This window comes from Rhynchophorus ferrugineus, unplaced genomic scaffold, assembly GCF_030347505.1.
Source record: "Rhynchophorus ferrugineus isolate W39M unplaced genomic scaffold, kcgeb_rfMv2 rfM3, whole genome shotgun sequence".
In the NCBI taxonomy this organism is placed as follows: domain Eukaryota; kingdom Metazoa; phylum Arthropoda; class Insecta; order Coleoptera; family Curculionidae; genus Rhynchophorus; species Rhynchophorus ferrugineus.
Genome location: NW_027472582.1, coordinates 37,534,850 through 37,557,330, shown reverse-complemented (window position 1 = coordinate 37,557,330; position 22,481 = coordinate 37,534,850). Strand labels below are relative to the sequence as shown.

Sequence of the window (22,481 nt, the reverse complement as noted above, 5' to 3'; positions counted from 1 at the left end):
TTGATGTGGTTTTGTTAGTCTGAGTTTAAAATGTTTTTAGCATAAGGCGCCTGAAAATAAAGTTTATTATATTTATTACTTAATGTACTGATTAAAAAAATTATTTTGATAAAATATTATCAAAGAATAATTGGATCATGCTCTCCAGTAGCAGCTGCTTTGATTATTTATCTGTTTACTGAAAGGAAAATGAACTTAATGAATTTAAAACAAGATTTTCACTTGATTTTGAATGTCAAAAAACAATTAATTGTCTGGTTAATGAAGTCAAACTACAAATTGGCATCCTAAAACTTTAAATCTTGGCCCTTGTTAATGTCTGTAAGTGTCTATTAATCACATTTAAACAGTTGATAGAGTAAAAGGGATAAAGTTGCGTGTAAAGTGATAAAGACAAAAATGTTATACAGTTATTTTTAATATATTAAAAATAATTTATAAATGTTAATCTAAATTTCAATTATTTTTGTTTAGGTTATAGCGAAGGGCCATTTGGACAATGCATTGCTCCTACAACAACAACTGTACGACCAACTTGCCCTCCAGGTAATTAATATTAATATATAAACGATAAGCATTTTAACAGTTAATACCTATATAACTTATGTTCATTTTAGGTTACACTCATGGGCCATATGGTCAATGTATTCCGCCTGCAACTACTTCAACCCCAAGGCCAACTTGTCCACCAGGTGAGTAAATTAATAAATCTGACTTGTTTTAAATAAACTTGCTACATAGTTAATTAGAAAATGCTAGAATACAAATGTTCGGTGGCTTATTAAATATGTTCAAATTAAACTCGGAAACTGATGTGTTTTAACTTAATTTGTGTTATTTACTCATATTAATTAATACAGAATATGTCTGCTGTGCGCTTTTTTATCACGATACTAAATAATCATCTCAGAATAGTTATATGTAATTGATACCGTATTTGACTTATGATTTTGTAATACATGTATTTATAATATGCGGATTGTGTGTTCCCAAGTACAACAAGTTGTCGATTCTTACATGTTTTATACGGTATAAATGTTAAAAACCAAATTCTAGAAAATTGAGGTTATGACCTTATGTTTTGAAATTTTACTTGTAATATATAATCTTTGATTATTACTGCATACAATTTGGTGATTGTTTATGCAGATTTTCGTCATATTGATGTAATTATTTTAATGTTGACTTTATTCAGGTTACAGTCACGGCCCCTTCGGTCAATGCATTGCCCCAACAATAACAACCACAACACCACGACCAACTTGTCCACCAGGTAATTAACTAAATTATTTATTTATTTATTATTTATTTTTAACATTTGATATATACACAATATTTATTTATTAATAAGGTGATGCGGTAATTTGCTTTTAAAACAGCTACAATTCTTTATGGAATAGATTCGTAGAATAGTTTATGTTGTCTCATTTTTGTACCATAATATCCGACAATTGTTTAACGCTGTTGGAGATGGAAATATACTCTTCACTCTCTAATTTAAAACTTCTCATACTGTTCGATTATATTGAGATCTGGCGATTGTGCTGTGTAGGGGACATGTTTGATGCTCCTCAAAGCAAAAGTGAACCTTCTCGATGTCTGCATGTAGGTAGTCGTAATACGTTCATCAATGAAATATTTATTCATATTAATCCGGATAGTGATGTGAATGAAAGTTATATTAATATTATTTAGTTTATTATTATTTAGTTATATATCTGTAGGAATGTTCGTCGGGTCGGTCAGTATTATTTGTCAGAACACTCACTACTATTTTTGGAAGGAATTTGCACGAGAACTGAAAACACTGGTTGAAGAAATACTGTTTATTTCAATGTTAAATGATACATGTGTTCGACGGGAGAATTGAAAGGATATTAGGTTAGGTAGAGGAAGTACGGTAGCACTGTGGAAGTGGTACTATTACAAGTGGATTGAGAAAAGAAAAGAGAGCGAGACGTCGTCGTGATGGTCTTTTATAGCCTGGAACTGCATAGTACCAATCCACCGGCGTTGCCAAACTTTGTACTTGTTGGTGAATTCGTGGTGGCCTAAAGGGTCGTGGCGGTCGCCACATAACTCCCCTCCTAGTGGAACTGCCGTGGAACGCACCTCTATGTGGTGCAAGTTCCAGAGTGCACCCGCAATCACGCAAACAAACGCCCGGGGCTGCTGATGAGATGGGGATCCTAACCTGAGCGAGGAGTTTTACGGGATCAGTTGCCATCGGAGCTGTAGCAGGACGTCTTTCGTCTTTTGGCGTTTAGCTTTGCTTGAGGGTACCTATAAATGTGTTACGTGTCCCGTTTTGTGATGCGAGGGTGTTCATGTGTTGATGGTATACATGGTGGGCTTCTGTGGTTTTCGTTCATCAGGCTAGTCTCGTGGGATGTCGTCGACTATGTGATGTTGATGGGTTCCGTTCCTCGTGCTATCCTTTCATGCACGTGTCAAGCACCTGTCGCGTGGCTTATGTTGACTTGATTTACCTGTTAGGCACTTTGATCACGTCGGGGTCACCAATTGTAGGAATGTTCGTCGGGTCGGTCAGTGGTCGAAATGTGTGGCTGCCGCTGCGATTATTTGTCCGAACACTCACTACTATTTTTGGAAGGAATTTGCACGAGAACTGAAAACACTAGTTGAAGAAATACTGTTTATTTGAATGTTAAATGATACATGTGGTTGACGGGAGAATTGAAAGGATATTAGGTTAGGTAGAGGAATTACAGTAGCGCTGTGGAAATGCTACTATTACAAGGGGATGGAGAAAAGAAAAGAGAGCTAGACGTCGTCGTAATGGTCTTTTATAGCCTGGAACTGCATGGTACCAATCCACCGGCGTTGCCAACCTTTGTACTTGTTGGTGAATTCGTGGTGGCCTAAAGGGTCGTGGCGGTCGCCACATATCAAATCAGAGTTATACCACGATATTTCCACCAAAATCATAACGGAACTTCCCCCATTTCCATTTAACTGTAGAAACCAGGCAGTCAAAATAATTGTTCACAAAGAACTGGTACCAGATATTTCACAAAATATTTTATAAGTCACTTCATTTCCTTGATGTTTTCTTATGTCTACATTAATGTTATTGATGCTTGATTTATATTAGATTCAATATGCGCTTCAAGAAAGGCCAACATTTTAAAATTCTGGATCCTTAAATATGCAAACCACAAGTGCTTCAGTACTAAGTTATAATCTGAATAACAGTTGGCAGAAAACACAGGAGAAACTGTGGAACGGCGATTTTAAACCAATTGAAAATTGGAAGATCTGCAGCATACATTATTATTAAATGTAATGAATGTGCAAAACGTTCCTCATTACTTAACGACAAGCACATTTTTTTTCAAAACCTCGATATGAAATATGTGGTGTAAAAATATCTAAAATTATAGATATGAATAAAATTCATTATTTATTTTATATTATATCTATCTTTAGATTAGACATTAGTTCATGAATTATTCAAAAATTACTTTCCATTTTAGGATATACACATGGACCATATGGCCAATGTGTTCCTCCCTCAACAACCACAACTCCAAGACCTACATGTCCACCGGGTAAGTGAACATGTTCAATCACTTATAATATATGTTCGAGCAGTAAATTTACATTAATTTATTTATAATCTATGTAAATATTTAGTTAATTAAATGTTTCTAGGTAATATTACCTTTAATTATTTTGAGTTTGGGTATAGTTAGTCAATAACTATGTAAACCCTTTCATTTATTCTATTATCGATTTAGGTTATAGCCTAGGACCATTTGGTCAATGCATTGCCCCAACTACAACTCCACGACCAACTTGTCCACCAGGTAATTAAATAGAATAATTGTTTTGCTTATAATTTATTAGACATTGTGTAATAATAAAGGTGTACAAATATTGCAAGGAGCAATTTATAAAAAAATAATACATCATTTTATTTTAGGTTATACTCATGGACCATATGGTCAATGTGTTGCCCCAACTACAACTCCACGACCAACTTGTCCACCAGGTAATTAAATAGAATAATTGTTTTGATTATAATTTATTAGACATTGTGTAATAATAAAGGTGTACAAATATTGAAAGGAACAATTTATAAAAAAATTAATACATCATTTTATTTTAGGTTATACTAATGGACCATATGGTCAATGTGTTGCCCCAACTACAACTCCACGACCAACTTGTCCACCAGGTAATTAAATAGAATAATTATTTTGATTATAATTTATTAGACATTGTGTAATAATAAAGGTGTACAAATATTGAAAGGAACAATTTATAAAAAAATTAATACATCATTTTATTTTAGGTTATACTCATGGACCATATGGTCAATGTGTTGCCCCCACGACTACCACAACTCCAAGGCCAACATGTCCACCAGGTAATTTAGTAGAATATTTTGGAAGTTATCGTTAAATAAAAATATATAAAACTAATATGCTATATAGTTCCCTACATTGTTAAATTCTTATTCTATTAATTATTGTGCAATGCTAAATGAATTATGATATTATTAACTAGATATTTATTTGCATTAATATGACGTTTAAGCAAAAGATTGCTATGATTATTAACATATTATATTAATCATGAATAGTGGTCAACATGTTAAGTATTCCGCAGCTATAAGTAATTTAGTAACTCGTAAATTTCATCAAATTTTTTTAAAGGGCAAATTATAAAAATATTTACATTATCAAATATTTTGTGTGCCGATAATTTTGCAGGCAGCTTTACATCTCCTATTTTAGTGATATAGAAACTGAATACTAACCATATCCCCGAAAATTTTGAATACGTCGCTCCATCCGAATACAATTTGTTTCGATAATAGCTTATCGAGATAAGAGTCTAATAGGTTGTATTTAATTTTAATCTTACTTGTAAATACGCAAAGATCTTCGAATTCCAAGGAGGTATCCAAAAGTCAGTCTAGTGGACTACAGGCCAATCGGAATGCTCAGTTCTCTATCATATATATGCAATACATGCACCACAAATCATAATATTATTCCCGACAACCGCGCTTTCCAATTGAAAATTAAAAAATGATCAAGAAAACGGTGTTCTCAGACTAATCGCAGAAGAAGTTAACTTCCCAGCTACATGAAAATTTTCCTTCATACGGAGCGCAGTTGTGGTTAAGGTGTATTATTTCAATAAAATAAAACAAATATAAAATTTTTATTTCATTTGTCGAGAATTATCATCAAGTATTAAGTTTTTCATTTGACGCACAAGACTCCAAAACCGAAATAAGTTTTCTATACTTTTCTTCCATTTTATTATTACATTCAATATAATTCGTTAATTATTAAATACATTTTATCACTTTAGGTTATACACGTGGACCATACGGGCAATGCATTCCTCCCACAACTACTACAACTCCAAAACCTACTTGCCCACCAGGTAAACAAACTAGTTTGCATGATCATAATAAGTAAATGTTACAATTAATTACTCTACAGAAAATATAAAATTTTATTAGTTTATAGATTATTACAAAATGTTGCTTGTATACCATATAACAGCTTTATCATTAACATATTATCATTTTAGGTTATAGTCAGGGACCATATGGCCAATGTATAGCTCCGACAACAACCACAACTCCAAGACCAACATGTCCACCAGGTAATTGATTAAAAATCCTATAATAAAACCTAAACATTAGCTGTACAAGTCTACGTGTTACTGTAGCTCAGATACATGTAGATTTTATCCACTAGAGGTTTGGCCAGATTCAATATAACAGGTCAATTGAAAAGTCCCCGGCCTACCATAGTAAAACACATTTTTTTTGGCAAATTAGTTTTTATTCAACATAATTCCCAACAAGGGTGTCACACTGATTATAGCGACCGTCCAACCAGTTTTGTAGTACGATTTGTCCTTTGCTTCAAAATAGGTCTCAGTTTCGGCGATCACCTCTTCATTCGACGAAAATTTCTTCTCAGCGAGTGTTCTTTTGAGATATGAGAACAGGAAATAGTCGCTGGGGGCCAGATCTGGAGAATACGGTGGTTGAGGATGCAATTCGGAGACCAAGTCATGGATTTTTGCCATAATTTTCACTGACTTGTGACACGGGCATTGTCTTAGTGAAGCAGCACTTTCTTTTTCTTCAAATGCGGCTGTTTTTTTTTTGGCGATTTCGTCCTTCAAATGGTCCAATAACGCTATGTAATAGTTGCTGTTGATGGCCCTTCCTTTCTTAAGGTAGTCAATTCCATGCGTATCCCAAAATACAGACGCCATAAGCTTGCCAGCCGACTGTTTCGTTTTCTCAGCATTTGCCCAGGTTCATCCTGTGCAGTACACTGGGATGACTGTCGATTGGACTTCAGAGTGAAATGATGGAGCCAGTTTTATCCATTGTCACATCCCGCCGCAAAAACTTGGGTTTATTACGCTTGATCATCTTCAAACATTGTCTCGAATCATTAACTCGCAGTTGTTTTTGATCAAAAGTGAGCTCGCGCGGCACCCACTTTGCACAGAGCTTTCTCAAACCCATTATTCCATATTCTTGAATGATATGATTTACACGTTCAGTTGATATCTCTAGAATGTCTACTATTTCATTCAATGTTAATTTACGGTCATTCAAAATTAATTTGTGGATTGTTTAAATGTTTTCATCGGAGAACACGGAGTCTTAAGTAACCTCTTTTGGGCGTCTACTGCGTTCACCGTCTTCGGTGCTCATTTCACCACATCTAAACTTAGCATACCAATCCTTGATGGTTGATTTTCCCGGGACATTGTGCGGAAACTCGGCATCAAGCCAAATTCTTGCTTCAACTGTATTTCTTCCCTTCAAAAAGCAATATTTTATCAACACTCGAAATTCCTTTTTATCTTTATTTTTCACAATAACAAAAGTTGCTTCACTCAAAATGCTGTAATTCGCAAACTAATTATCCGACTGCTGTCAAATTTATACATGCATCTTTTGAGGGTTAGGGCTAACTAAAAACGTATGGCTTTAATTCTAGTAGCACCATCTATGTGTCAGGCCGGGGACTTTTCAATTGACCTGTTAATAATGAAATTACTCACACCAGTTTAATGGAACAATTAATCACTATGCATAATAATTGCAATGGCCATAATCCCAAAAATTATTTGGAATTGTCAACAATTAAGTTTATTTATTATTTAATTATTCTACCCTTATGGTATACTCTGACAATTTCTGGTTCATATATATTTGGACCATTACATTTTCGTATATATTCTTTAACCCCACCTTAGATTTTTTAAAGGGAGAAATTTTGCTTAATGTAATATATGTGTTTTCCATCCATATGGAAACAGAAAAAGGGGATTGATTTTATGATAAATTTATGATTTAACATAAATTCACGTCTATGGCATGTTAGGCGAGTTGTTTAAATGCATCGCATGTTTTCGTATATATGTTCTTTCATTCGGACTAACTCTCGCACTCCTTTCGCTTGAAGATTATTACATTGTAAGTTTCAGCAACCAAATTAGATTACTTTAGCATGCTCAGGCAAACCTTTTGAAGTGAGAAAGCAGAACATTTCACATAAAATATTTATTAATTTCCTCATTCTACACCGTGTCAATATAGACAAAAAAATTGCGTATTTAGTCAAAACATCCATCTTATTTTTGTGAGAGGGGGCTTTAAGCTGAGGTAATTTTAAATATTGTTAATATAGTTTAAAAATTAGATGTTTAATTGCTGCAGGTGTAACACTATATAGATAATTTTTATAGGTATAAACGTATTAATGTACTAATGCTAGCATATTTTTGAATAATAATATACTAGAGCCTATAATATATTTAAAAAACAAAAATTGTTTGCTTTTAATGAATACTTTTTTATTTTAGGTTATACTCCTGGACCATATGGTCAATGCATTGCACCTACAACTACCACCACTCCACGACCAACTTGCCCACCAGGTAATTAAACATATTTAATTGTAGTACTGTAATTACATTAATACATTACATTTACATTTACGTTTGTAAAACTTTATTTTGTTTCCTATTATTTAGGTCAAGTTATTATTACTTGTTAATTATGTTTTAGGCTACAGTCACGGGCCATATGGTCAATGTATTGCACCTACAACAACTACAACACCGCGACCAACGTGCCCACCAGGTGAGTCAATAGAGGCGGTTCGGTTGGCATTCCCAAATCCAGAAAGCAATCCAAAAAGGTTCGGGGATAGCAAACCTGCTATCTTCTCTGATCTGCCCTTCTAGCAGACGATCTCCATCAAATGCTTATTTTACAAGATGTTAATTCGGTCCGTTCTCCTCTGCGGATCTAATGTCTACTTCAAGTTTGTTACACCCAACCAGGTCAAACGGCTTTTTCCAAAATAAGCTCCTCAGGAGAATATTAAACGCTCCATGGTTTGTCAGAAATAATCAAATTCATAGGGAAACTGACACACCAGAAATCAAGCACTTCATATCTCAATCATTCCACAAACAACAACTCAGCTCAAGTTCTTCTGAAAACGCGCTTCTTCGCGAGCTGGTCGACATGCTGGGAGCTTAGCACCGCGTCACCGCCAAGCTCCCCCCCTTTCCCAGGCTGAAACGACCTCATCCGTCGCTACAGTCATAACTTTTGCCCCCATACAACAGCACCCAGTTGTGTGTTAACTCAGGTTCGCGAATCAATAGAATCGCCGGGCTCTCGTGCCCAATAACGGCTGCCCGATCAGCGGGTGCCATATCCCCAAATTTAATGCAGTAGCAGTAGTGATCCACAGGGGTCAACTGTGAGGCGGTTTCGGTTTAGTGTATTGGTAAGCCCAGAGGCAGTCCCACATAACCCGGTCCAACTTGTCACACCAGGGCAAGTCTCCGCGACCAGGTATGCGTCATGCATTCCACCGCCTGGCTTTTAGGCCAGAACAAACAACTTTGATGAAAGTACTTCTAGATTTATTTCCTATTTCCAGTAGAATAATTTTATTTCAGAATTAGATGACCTCGTGAGCGTCATACCACTCTCTCTCTCTCTCTCCTGTAATTTCTCCGACAATAACGCTAGTCACTTCATCGATTGTCGATGAATTAAACCTCCTGACATACTAACTAGCAGGTATTTTTCTGATGATTATGTATCGGATGGCATATGATCCAATGCTATTTGAAATATTTTGACTAAAATCCTTCTTGAAAAGAAACGTCGATAATTCCTGGGCATAATATCTATTAATTTCCGAATCCGGATTGCTCGCAAAATAAATTTTTAAGAATATATAATTTGCATCTGGTAATCATAGAATATTTTGTTATATTATTTATGAATAAAATTGTAATGTTGTTACTAAACAACTTTTATCGCATAATATCTCGAAAGCCGTTATTAAATTATCGTGTATAATATGTGTTATACCAAAGGACGCTATTTGGAAGCAACTGTGATGTTTTGAATGTTGGTCAAGTAGTGGCTAGAATAATTTTCCACCCCAGATTGTAATGAGAGTCAATCTGGTGGTGGGAAGAATAGTGGCAATTTTAATTTTTGAAAATTACAATATAATCTAGTAGATTCACTGCTCTAGTTTAATATCTTAAAATACTGACAAGAAATTGTTATTTGCCTAAATGTAACTGATTTGTTGACACCGCAATCTATTTCCGGATCCGTGCTCGTTCCTGGATTACAGTGCACTGGGTCTGCGGAATCGCCCAAATCCTCTGCTCGCCGTTATTGTGTGTGATGTGCACAAACTCGTTGCATTCTAAGCTTATCCACTTCATTTCCAGTCTCAAATGTGATTGTCGCATGCCAATATGATTAATTTTTTGTCTCTCGCTGGTTATCAGTGCGGTTAGTATATGTAGTTTGCCACACATTTGTTGACTTCTGGTTTTCTTTCTTCCTAAGTCAGGTCAGTCAGTCAGCTTTTTTGCATGTTTAATAATAAAACTAAAAAAAGTTCTGGCTCACTAAATTTGTGACTAAATAATAGGAAATGTAAAATATATTTACAAGTATACTTTAGCACAGACAGTCATTATATATTTCAACACTTTACTTGAAAAATGTTCATCTGAATTTATATTAAATGTATCTCCTAATAATTATTTAATTTTGTTTAGGTTACAGCTATGGTCCATTTGGTCAATGTATCGCTCCAACAACTACCACTCCGGCTCCAGTAACCTGTGCTCCAGGTACTTATTTTACATATAGCTATATAAAGAGTATGGGCAAAACAAAATCAACACCTGACATATAAACATTATTTATTTATTAATAAAGCGTTCAATCACCATTTGCTTTTAAAATGGCCGACATTATTTTCGGAATAGATTCACAAATTGTCTGAATGGTTTTCAATGGAATGTTGCACTATTCTTACACCAAAATATCTGCTAATTACTTTAATAATGTTGAAAGTGAAAATCTACTCCTCACTCTCTGCTAACTCATTCCCCCTAAATTTTTAATTATGTTATGATCTAGCGATTGTATTAAATAATAAAATATTATACTAGGAAAGATACACGATTATATTTTGATGCTTAACACCAGAGTGAATCTGTTTGGTTTTGTGTATAGGCGCATTATCATTTTGGAAGATGGCAGCATTTGGCAGTAATCTGCTAGTCATAGAAATAATATTGTCACTGAGGATGTGTTGACACACTTATTCGAAGTAATCCACGATTCGTTTAATCGCAATATATACCATATTGCCCTCCAAATTATAATAGAACATCATCCAGGCTTGAATATAGGAAGTAAGCTGATGGGATTGTAGGCTTCTTTTGGGGCTCTCCATATATCAATACAATCAAACAAGCAGGAAAAATGCAAACAATGATTCCTCAGTATATGCTACATTGTTCCTATGATTAAGTGTCCAGCTTTTATGATTGCTGTCCTATATTTCTCGCAGCAGAGGGTTGGCTGCCATTATAAAGGGTTTCGCAATAGCAGTCTTTCCATGAATGTTAGCTTTGCACTTTTGTACTGAATAGTATTACTAAAATGAGTTGAGTTCTTCTGTTACTTTTGCCGGGATGTTTCTATGTTATCTGGACGCAATTCTTTTTAATATTCCTTGGTTTCTATATGTTTTTCTTAATTTGGGTTCCGCCTACTATTCCTGTTTACCTATAACATCTTATCATATTTTGTATATGCTGTCTCTTGTGAAACATTTCAGCTGTTTTCATAATAGACCGCTAACCTAACACCAGCCATTTGCCTCCTTTGGAAGTCTGAGAGATCACACATTTTACTGATTGCTTATTTTAACCGTGACAGAACAAATCTGGTAATACACTGAAATATAATCTACAAAGATTGGCATGTAAACTAAACAATACATACACGAAAAAGTGTTTTCAACATACAGTAAGATGTAATATATTTCATGATTATCATATTAATTTGTCTATACTCTTTATACAAGGTGTTAATTATTTAGAAATTAATTTAACTAATATATTGATAGGATTTATAATTGGACCTCTTGGTCGTTGTGTGCGAACAAGTACTCCAACTACCAAACCACCAAAGGGATATTGTCCTTCCGGATACCGCACTGGCCCCAACGGAGAATGCATCGAAGTTACATGTCCTCCAGGTAACGTCTGTTTACTTGCAAGTAAATATAGTGTGACAAAACATTTTTGAAATTTCAGGTCATAGTATAGGACCATTTGGGCAATGTATAGCACCAACAACTACTACAACTCTACGACCTGTAACTTGTCGACCAGGTAACTATTATGAAACAATTTGCTATTATGACAATTAACAATCTACCTATTTCAGGTTATACACTAGGCGCACATGGACAATGCATTCCCCCAACATCCACAATTCCTCCTCCGGTTACCTGCGCACCAGGTAATGTTCATGAAAAAATACAACATATGCATTTAAACCCTATATGCGAATTTTCCATATTTCTATAGGATTCGTAATAGGACCTTTTGGTCGTTGTGTCAGAACAACTACGCCAACTACCAAACCGCCAAAGGGATATTGCCCATCTGGATATCGCACTGGCCCTAATGGAGAATGTATCGAGGTTACTTGTCCGCCAGGTGAAAATTTTTGATTCATTTTCTATATATAGCCGTTCAATAAAACAGTGAATGCACGTCGTCTAAATTTATGATATCAAAACCTGGCAGTGCCGCCGCATCAACTTGGACTTTTAGTTCATTTTGGCTTGATAACACAATTTTCATCTAAATAAAATAATAAGACAAAAATAATGTTATAAAATAAAGTGTATTTTCATATTATAGTACATCTAATGCGTATATTACCTCGTTCAAAATAAACAAAACTTCAAAAATAAAAACTTTTGCCGGTTTATAATCTGTTATTATTATCACTAATATTTGGAAGAATTTTGCGTTTGACAACCAGGCGAATTTGGTAAGCTGATTCGGTTACGTGTTCGAATGTAAATCATACAGAATTTATTTGTACTAGAATAAATTGAGAGGTAAAATTTTGTCTTATTTTAACACGAAATTACAAATTGCGATAGGCAACACATTCGACATCTTCATGACGTGAGTTCACTGCTATTTTGAATAGACAATATATAATTCATCATTAATTTATACAATTCTGTTTATTAAATAAAATATGGAATATTATAGGCCATAATATCGGCCCATTAGGCCAATGTATTGCGCCAACAACTACCACAACACCACGACCAACTTGTCCACCAGGTAATTAATTAACTGTAGTATTTCAATAATATTTCAATCTAATACGATGTAATTATTAATAGGTTACACTCATGGACCATATGGCCAATGTATTGCCCCAACAACTACCACAACTCCGAGACCTACTTGTCCACCAGGTACATAATGAAACGCAGTAGTTTAAAGATATTTCATTTTAATACGGTGTAATTATTAATAGGTTACACTCGTGGGCCACATGGTCAATGTATAGCTCCAACAACAACTACAACTCCAAGACCAACCTGTCCACCAGGTATTTAATAAAATGCAGTAGTTTAAAAATATTTCATTGTAATACGGTGTAATTATTGGCAGGTTACACTCATGGACCTTATGGTCAATGTATTCCTCCCACAACTACTACAACTCCAAGACCTACTTGTCCACCAGGTAATTTATTCAATGCACGATTAATATATAAAAAAGTTTTGCATAATTTTAAATCGCTTATCAAGTAAAATATGTTTAGCCATACTAATCATAACTGTTTCTTTTAGGTTATAGCCACGGACCATACGGCCAATGTATAGCTCCAACGACAACTACAACTCCACGACCAACGTGTCCACCAGGTAATTATTTAATGTTATACTAAAAGAAAATGAGATAAAACTGCGCTATAAGTGTTGTTTTCAATTAGGTTTTCAATTATTATTAAACATTAAATTATCTGTTTTTGGTGTATATTTTCACTCATATTTTGATCTAAATTATGAAAGCACCATATAATAAGCTTGTTTTCAATTAATATTCTTGTACTATATATAAGTATATTAGACAAATTATTTATGCAGGTGTACATTTGTTAATTTCAGGTTACAGTCGTGGACCTTATGGTCAATGTGTTCCTCCGACAACTACTACAACCCCACGGCCAACATGTCCACCAGGTAATCTAGGATTGGTTTTTATTTTTTTCTATTAATTATAATTTATGTTAATTAAATAATATCTTTTATGTTTTTCAGTACGAATTTAAAGATATTTTGAAAAAAGTTATAATAAATAAATTTTATAAATTATTAAACATTATTTAGATTTAATTAACGGTTCTATTTCTAAATATAAAATATCGTTTGCAATATATCGCTTAAAGAAAATAGCCATTATTGATTGGAATTATTTTGATGCTTTAACTGAACGTTGAAAATTCTATATATAACTTTAGCAATATAACTTTATGATAATGTATAAGTACATTAAAAGTCTTTGATATTATGTTATAATGGAAATTTTGGATTTACTGTTTTATTACATATTACATAAAGCTTAAACAGCTTTAAGTGATTGTTTTAATTGGTATATTAGTTTGGAGTTTATGTATTGTCGTTTCTTGTATTACATACCCCGGATGATTAGATCTCAAGATATCTATAAGAAAGATATTTTCCTCTGTCTTAATAACAATGGTTGGTTTTTTATTAATTTTAGTAGTATATTTTTTATAATGCAAAACGTAATGAAAATTTGGTTATATTGTATTTGATGCACAACGTAATAACGTGTTATTTCAGGTTATACTCACGGACCCTATGGTCAATGTATTCCCCCAACAACTACCACAACTCCAAGACCAACCTGTCCTCCAGGTATTTGATTTTTTTAATATAATTAAAATCTATGTCGATCTTTTATTAATATTATTTATAAGATATTTCAAATTATTTACTGATTAAACAATTGTTACTTTAATATTCCATTCAACATACAACATTCAACATCATTATAGAAAGGATACTATTTATATTTTGAACCTTAGAAAAACAAAATTATTGCAGATACTATCTAATGTTTAATATCAAAATTTATCTGCTAACTGAAAGCATAATATATGTAACTATTTTTTTTTGAATAAACGGAAAATTATGTTTCAGTTAGAAAATCATAACTATTTCGTGAATCGTTCTTTATATAATTTAATATGACTGTATAGGAGAGGATACACGTTAAACTAAAATATACAAGCGTATTTTCACTCTTGTACAAATTAATTCGCAAAGAGGTTACTGAATTGATTTTAATAGCCGAGAATATATCATTAATAATTAGATTTGAGTTTGTTTAGTTAATTTAAGAAAAACTTACGAGACTGACGAATATCTATCCGTTTTATCCCTTATGAGAGTGAGTGCTTCTTAATTGATTGAATTCGGCTTGAACGAAAATTCTGTTTTGATAATATTGATTTAATGATGAGTTGTTGATAGATTTTTCGAAATTTAATCCGAACGAACTAGATTAGATTAGATTATTCAGCTACATCTGCTGTTTTTTTCCTATTGCTATATTCTTAACTCATAGTACCATCTCTCACTTACCATATACTTCTATAAGTAATAGATGGTTAAACTATAAATTATATATTATTCTTTCCAGGTCACACCCAAGGGCCATATGGCCAGTGTATTGCTCCAACTACCACAACTCCACGGCCAACTTGCCCACCAGGTAATTAAAAACAAATTAAATCATAATCCTTTATATATACTAATTCACTATAAGACAATATGAATTTCTTATTAAAACATTTCGCTTGATTTAGTTTGTTTATTCTGAAATGAATTATTCTTTCCAGGTCACACTCAAGGGCCATATGGCCAGTGTATTGCTCCAACCACTACAACTCCACGGCCAACTTGCCCACCAGGTAATTAAAAACAAATTAAATCATAATCCTTTATATATACTAATTCACTATAAGACAATATGTATTTCTTATTAAAACATTTCGCTTGATTTGGTTTGTTTATTCTGAAATGTATTATTCTTTCCAGGTCACACTCAAGGGCCATATGGCCAGTGTATTGCTCCAACCACTACAACTCCACGGCCAACTTGCCCACCAGGTAATTAAAAACAAATTAAATCATAATTCTTTATATACTCTAATGCACCATAAGACAATATGAATTTCTTATTGAAATAATTCGTTTGATTTAGTTTGTTTATTCTAAAATATATGATCCCTTCCAGGTCACACTCAAGGGCCATATGGCCAGTGTATTGCTCCAACTACCACAACTCTACGGCCAACTTGCCCACCAGGTAATTAGAAATAATGAAATCATAATTCCTTGTATACACTAATGCACTATAAGACAATATGAATTTTTTATTAAAATAATTCGTTTGATTTAGCTTGTTTGTTCTAAAATAAATTATTCTTTCCAGGTCACACTCAAGGGCCATATGGGCAATGTATTGCTCCAACTACCACAACTCCACGACCAACTTGTCCACCAGGTAATTAAACGATAATTTAATAATAATACACTATATGGTCTAATTGATGACAGCAAAATGAGGAAAATGTTTAGGCAATTAATTATTTAATATACCTGCTTATTTTTAGGCTATACCCAAGGATCATATGGCCAGTGTATTGCTCCAACTACCACAACTCCACGACCAACTTGCCCACCAGGTAACTAAAAGAAAAATATATCCTTTTGAAATTTGAAATGATGGCAGACTCTTATTAAAATACTTTATAAATCGAATAATTTTAGGTCACACCCAAGGACCATTTGGTCAGTGTATTGCTCCTTCTCCACCAACAACAACAACATTAGTTCCTACTTATTTACCACCATCAACAACTCCACCATGTCCACCAGGTATGTATATATAAATATATGTTAGATTTTAAAATTTTGTTCACTTTCATTTATTAGTTGTTATATATGTATACTGTTCTACTAATAACGTGTATACTTTCATGTTTAATTTTCATGTTTTGTGGTTTATTATTGGTCTATTAATACTATTTTATCACATCCCGTTGGTTTTAGTTGTTGAAAAATATGAATTTTATGTTAACGATGAAGATCTCAAACTGACACAAACTTAAGTCGAAGTATTATTGTATATAAATCTCTGCCAAGAGCATAAAGAATATATGAATGAGCTAGCAGTTCATCACTTACAGTTAAAAGTGTTTAACTGAGCCAGGAAAGCTTTAAAATGATTGAAAATGTCAATACTTGACAGTTCATTCAGTTTTGTATATTTTTGTGCTCGTCATGTTGAATAACTAAAATTGACGGTACATTTAGTATAATAAGATATAATAAGTTATCGTAATGGTAACGCTTGACCCGTATTATCGTGATATGTATACACACATGTGTCTGATTATCATTGACGTATGATTATCGCGGTTGGATGTACGCGGAGTGGTTGATGCTCTTTTGAAATGCTGAAGAGTTACGAAAATTTGTACGCCAAGCTATCCATAAAATGTGACATCAATATATCGACGTGTTATATTAAGCACTTATATGTATTTAACAAATGAACAACTGTTAATTATTGTATTACTTAATTATTCACTGTATACAGGCGCTAATAATATACTACTATATTCGACATTTCATTTTCGACATTTATTAGTTTTGTTGTTGAAATAATTGAAACTTGTTACCGAAGTCCATAAAACGTTTTTCGAAACGCATGATGATGCTGCTCTATGATATCTCAATTGTCAGTTGTGGTTTCAACTATTGAAAAGTTGAGATCAAAAAAGTTCGAAGGAAATAAATGTAAATGAATTAAAAGGCTTATTGGGACAAAACCCCAACTCAAATCTTCAAAAACATTTCAATTGTTGAGTAATCAGCTGTTTCTGGATATTTAAATACGATGAGAATGATTTAAAACTGAAGAAAATTATTATCATACAAGTTCACTAACAATGCCAATTCTTTAAAACAATTTTAACAGTTTCCTGTGACGCTTCAAGCGTTTTACTACATACTTCAATACTTACTATTTAATGCTACAATTATACGACCAATATAACAGGTCAATTGAAAAGTTCTCGGCCTACCATAGTAAAACAAATTTTTTTGGTAAAATAAATTTTTTTGTATTCAACATAATTCCCTTCAAAGTTAATACACTGTTTATAGCGACCCTCCAACTTTTCGATACCATTTTTGTAGCACGATTTATCCTCTTCTTCAAAATAGAATCACCTCGTCATTCGACGGAAATTTCTTCTCAGCGAGCATTCTTCTGAGAACAGGAAATAGTCGCTGGGATCACATCTGGAGAAGACGGTGGATGAGGATTCATAGATTTTGACACGGTGCATTGTCTTGGTGAAGCAGCACTTTCTTTTTCTTTAAATGCGGCCGTATATATATAGCTAGCTATATTGAAGAAAATTGTGTTGCCTGAAAGAGAATTTATAGAAAATAATAATAAGATTATATATAGCAGTAACTAATACAATTGATAATCATAAATTTACTATTCCAGGATACAGTCGCGGACCATACGGACAATGCGTTCCACCTACAACAACTACAACTCCAAGGCCAACTTGTCCACCAGGTAATAAACGGTTTTATAGTTAATATAATAGTTTTATAGTTTATAGTTAAGATATTGGCATAATAATGTATATGATATGGATTAGGCATATAGTCAAAATGTTTCTAGATAAAATTTGATAGTAATAATTGAAATTTATAATTTTCTGTTCCGACTGTAGTACCAGAATCACTTGCCGACACCTCTGAGGGTAGTACCGGAATTTAAAGTTAAGAAAAAAATAATTTAGGCAAATACACCTTTGTGTCTTAATATATTGTACAGTTAATTCCTTACGTTTGTAACAGATATAAGAGTCCAAAGCCTTCTTTGTTGGCAAAGTAGTCGATCAAAGCATTCTTCAATTATAGACCCTGAAAATATTTCGAGTAGAAAAGTAGTAAGAGAGTAGTTTGAATTTTGACTTTTGGTTTGTAGCTTGATTGTTAATTACATTTCTAATCAACTTCCTGTAGAAGTTCACTTTTCAGTATTTGTCATTTCAACAAAAAAGTGTGAACAAAAAAAATTTCACTGCATTGAAAATGTCGGAATTTGTACCGAGTAAATCAAATAGGCGGGACGATTTGGAAGGAAAGTCATCGAATACTATGTGAAGTTTATGACAACTATGCTCCATCGATTTTAAAACGTGATTTGTGGTTTTTCTGTGTTTTAAAAGTGATGATTTTGACACCGATCAGTGCGGATCGCTAGCGACTACAATGGATTCATTTGAGCTGAGAACTGTGCGAGAAACGGCCGGAATACAAACAAAGACACAACAGTGTTATTCTTCCACAAGATAACGCACGACCACATATTGCAAAATCGGCGTATGTTTTCACCTTCATGTTTCATCTTGGAAACATTAAAATGGGAAGTGCTACCCACCCGCTGTATTTTTTAGACTTTTCTCCTTCTGATTACTATTTGTTCAAAAGATAGATCGCTCTTTCGAGATGGAAGCAGTAAAGTAGCGGCTATCGATACACTATACTTACATAAATAAAATATATTGTACCTATTTTTTACAACAAATTTCAAATTAATACAAATTCTTTAAAATAAATTTATAGCCCTATAATATAATTATTTTCTGATGTCATATTTTTTGAATTTTTATAATATTTCATTAAACATTTAATGCATTTATTGCAGCGATGCTTCACAATTTTCTGAATAAGTGACCCTTGCAATTTATTTATAGATATGCCAAATGTAAGCCACACTGAAAATTGCAAGTGTTTAAAATTGAATGGCACGTCGTGCGGAATCATAGAGTAGTGTGGAATCAAAACGTCTTCGCCCTTGTGCTCCCCTTTAAACTCTCTTTTTTTGGGGCTTCGATGACATTTATTAATTTCTCCACCGTAAACCGGATGCCACTGCGCTAGAATAATTACCGATCTGACTTTTAATTGTAGATGGTAATTCGGACAATTCAAACGAAGTTGTCAACATCATCTTGGTTAGTAATGGAATCAAACCAATTGTGTGTCGTCAATTCGCCAGCTACCTTATTTTGAGTCTGAAAATTAATTTCGCTGACATCAACTTTTGGCGCGAATATAATACGTTCGCAGACATGATTTGTATAATTTTGAGCAAAGTCTGAGAACTCCATTTCAATGAGTTGTTTCGGTAAACTGACAAAAATTAGCTAGACGATGGGCTAGCAGAAATTTTTCCATTATCTATGTCGAGCAGATGTTTGGAAAAAAACTTCTCCATGCCAGTCGTCTTGCAATTTGACTTAGCTTCAAATATGCATTAAGTTCGTCGGTTGGCGCAAAAAAGAAAAATCAGCTGCCAATAAAATCATTACACGACCAGACCTGTTATAGTTGTTTCGAAAATCTTGCATCGTTTATTATCTCCAAAGTCATTTTGTTTGCTATTATGCATTTGTTCCAAACGATCAATTTGCTTTGCTGAATTACTTTGGTCATCGCAGGATTCCCTAAAGTTTCATGAGTTTGCATATTAAATGGTTACCTGAGTGAGCCGAATGGGCTCTTCGAATAATGTAGCCGTAACACCTGTTGAAGCAAGTGCAAGTTCAATTCCATTTTGTGATTGAATTGTTGCTGAAATAAGTTATATCAAACACATTTTTCCAGTTCTACAGCATTATTATTAAACCTAAATGCTTTATAATACAGTGTTTTGCCATTTTGTTCAATGGTCCAATACCAAAATTCTCAATTGTCTTAAGTTCTTCTAATTCGAAATTCGTTAAGTTATTGCTTTCATAAGGAGGTTCTATGAAGTATTAGAAAAAAAAAAGAAATTGAATAGATGAATAAAATTAAAGTTGGTTAAAGGTATAGTTGGCTCCAACGTTATGACGTGACCAAGGGAAATAAGGATTCATTTATATCTATACATTCATATTCATAAGCATATGATATTCAAATTCTTTCAATTACAGGTTACAGTCACGGGCCATTTGGTCAATGTATCCCCCCTCCACCACCAACAACTCCATCATGTCGAACAGGTAGTTTCTTTGTGCTTTACAAATTTGTCGTAACTTTCTCTTGAAAGTCATTTTTTTTATATGAACCCCTATAATGTGTATTGTTTTAGGTTATACTCGTGGCCCACATGGTCAATGCATTCCCCCTCCAACAACCACAACGCCAAAACCATGCCCACCAGGTAATTAATTATAATCTCTATATATATATATATATATATATATATATATATATATATATATATATATATATATATATATATATATATATAGACATTTATTTCTTTAAAAATATGTTACAATTAAAGGCTATAGCCAAGGACCATTTGGTCAGTGCATCGCACCGCCCACCACAACTACTCCGCAACCTTGTCCACCAGGTTATAGAAGAGGAGCTGGTGGTCGATGTATTCCGCCTCCCCCACCACCACCACCAACAACTCCACAGTGTCCAGCAGGTACTGTGATTAAATATTTATATATTTTATTACATTTACTGAGAGAATAAATTAGTCTCTGTTTAAATAAGAATTGAAACTGAATAATTGTGGAGTTATATATTCTTCTCTTTAACTACTACTGCTAACCTCATCCATTTGGCAGCCTGGATATGGTACTAGACGAAATTAAGCTATGCTATTACAGTACCACTTTTTGCTCAATTTTTTATATGTAGATACGTTTTAATTTTAGTACTTATATATAGGCTTTTATTTTATGAAGAGAGATATTATTAATGTGCACTCTTTTGCTTTTTTTATGTTGATATTATTTTTCTTTAATATTTTATATCCCTTTGCATTTTCCATATCCACCCAACTTACTCTCATAATCATAACTTGAAACAAACTTGAAAAACTTTTAACTTTATTTTAAAAGCCTTTTCAATATATTTAAAGAGACATTGTGAAAATGTTTTTGTCATCTAAACCTTAGTTCTTAAGTATAACATAATATTGATATATGCCATTTGAACATAAACTTACGTTCATGTAAAATTTGATTGAATATGATAATTGGTTTAGGATACACCCGTGGACCATATGGACAGTGTATTCCCCCTCCACCGACCACAACTCCAAGACCACGTTGCCCACCAGGTAAATATTTTTGTTGAAAAAATATCAATATATCAATGTTTTTATTTCAATATCTTATTATAAGCTTATATTATTAGGTATTTTAACGGAATGTATGTGCGGTGTCTTAAAACACGTACTCTGGTAACTTCTTTATTTTAAAGATACATTTATTGAAAAATTGTTACACTTTATATTAATAACAATATTTTGCACAAGTTTTTGACAACATGGCGAAACAAGGATATTGACTTGATCCAATCATAGGTTCATTTTCGCACTTTTTCACTTCATAATTCAGCCAAAGCATGCTGCTTAGATATGAGCAAGTATTAATCTATGTCTGGTTAATCTATTTTTCACAACTTTTCCTGTATCTGACAGTTATCATACAAATATCATACAATTTTTTTACAACAATATGTCATTAAAATTGTTTACTTAACATCGGTAAATATTTGCAGTAACAGTTTTAGTGAGTTTAGTAGCTGTAGTATAAACCTTGCTGATACCACCATATGCTCAGTAAGTCATTTTAGCCATCCGTATTCTGTTTCGGTTTCGTTGTTGTTTATCATTAATGTCAAAATTCCTACTTTTAAATCGTTGAAGCCAAAATCTCCAATTGGTATATAATGGGTTAGGATGATCGTAAGTTCAGTAAGTTCATAACTAGTATATGGGTTTCGGTATAATATATATGCATATCATACAAGAAAATTAATGAATGTTGAACATGCAAGTTTGGACATTCGATGACTCGCGTCTGTGAGCACTCTGTAGCACAATAACGCTAAATGGAAAGGAAATATTAAATTTAATATTAAAGGAAAAATGTCGGAGATATAAAT

At 33.3% G+C, this 22,481-nt stretch overlaps 1 protein-coding gene across 12 annotated transcripts in view; it reads left to right on the top strand.

Moving 5' to 3' along the window:
• LOC143192549 (uncharacterized) overlaps positions 1-22,481 on the top strand; it is a 44,810-nt gene that overhangs the window by 19,960 nt on the left and 2,369 nt on the right. The window contains exons 13-48 of one of the 12 annotated variants that reach the window (XM_076397948.1): positions 475-546; positions 618-692; positions 1,196-1,273; positions 3,498-3,572; positions 3,762-3,830; positions 3,947-4,015; positions 4,133-4,201; positions 4,319-4,393; positions 5,350-5,424; positions 5,575-5,649; positions 7,882-7,956; positions 8,087-8,161; positions 10,126-10,200; positions 11,490-11,621; positions 11,680-11,757; positions 11,813-11,887; positions 11,956-12,087; positions 12,658-12,732; positions 12,795-12,869; positions 12,932-13,006; positions 13,069-13,143; positions 13,251-13,325; positions 13,569-13,643; positions 14,268-14,342; positions 15,130-15,201; positions 15,329-15,400; positions 15,528-15,599; positions 15,727-15,798; positions 15,925-15,996; positions 16,106-16,177; positions 16,263-16,370; positions 18,016-18,090; positions 20,504-20,572; positions 20,662-20,733; positions 20,860-21,009; positions 21,577-21,651. In XM_076397948.1, coding sequence (XP_076254063.1) covers positions 475-546; positions 618-692; positions 1,196-1,273; positions 3,498-3,572; positions 3,762-3,830; positions 3,947-4,015; positions 4,133-4,201; positions 4,319-4,393; positions 5,350-5,424; positions 5,575-5,649; positions 7,882-7,956; positions 8,087-8,161; positions 10,126-10,200; positions 11,490-11,621; positions 11,680-11,757; positions 11,813-11,887; positions 11,956-12,087; positions 12,658-12,732; positions 12,795-12,869; positions 12,932-13,006; positions 13,069-13,143; positions 13,251-13,325; positions 13,569-13,643; positions 14,268-14,342; positions 15,130-15,201; positions 15,329-15,400; positions 15,528-15,599; positions 15,727-15,798; positions 15,925-15,996; positions 16,106-16,177; positions 16,263-16,370; positions 18,016-18,090; positions 20,504-20,572; positions 20,662-20,733; positions 20,860-21,009; positions 21,577-21,651 — 2,880 coding nt within the window. The remainder of the gene's footprint in view (positions 1-474; positions 547-617; positions 693-1,195; positions 1,274-3,497; positions 3,573-3,761; positions 3,831-3,946; positions 4,016-4,132; positions 4,202-4,318; positions 4,394-5,349; positions 5,425-5,574; positions 5,650-7,881; positions 7,957-8,086; positions 8,162-10,125; positions 10,201-11,489; positions 11,622-11,679; positions 11,758-11,812; positions 11,888-11,955; positions 12,088-12,657; positions 12,733-12,794; positions 12,870-12,931; positions 13,007-13,068; positions 13,144-13,250; positions 13,326-13,568; positions 13,644-14,267; positions 14,343-15,129; positions 15,202-15,328; positions 15,401-15,527; positions 15,600-15,726; positions 15,799-15,924; positions 15,997-16,105; positions 16,178-16,262; positions 16,371-18,015; positions 18,091-20,503; positions 20,573-20,661; positions 20,734-20,859; positions 21,010-21,576; positions 21,652-22,481) is intronic. The other 11 variants (XM_076397949.1, XM_076397950.1, XM_076397951.1 and 8 more) reach the window with 11 other exon arrangements.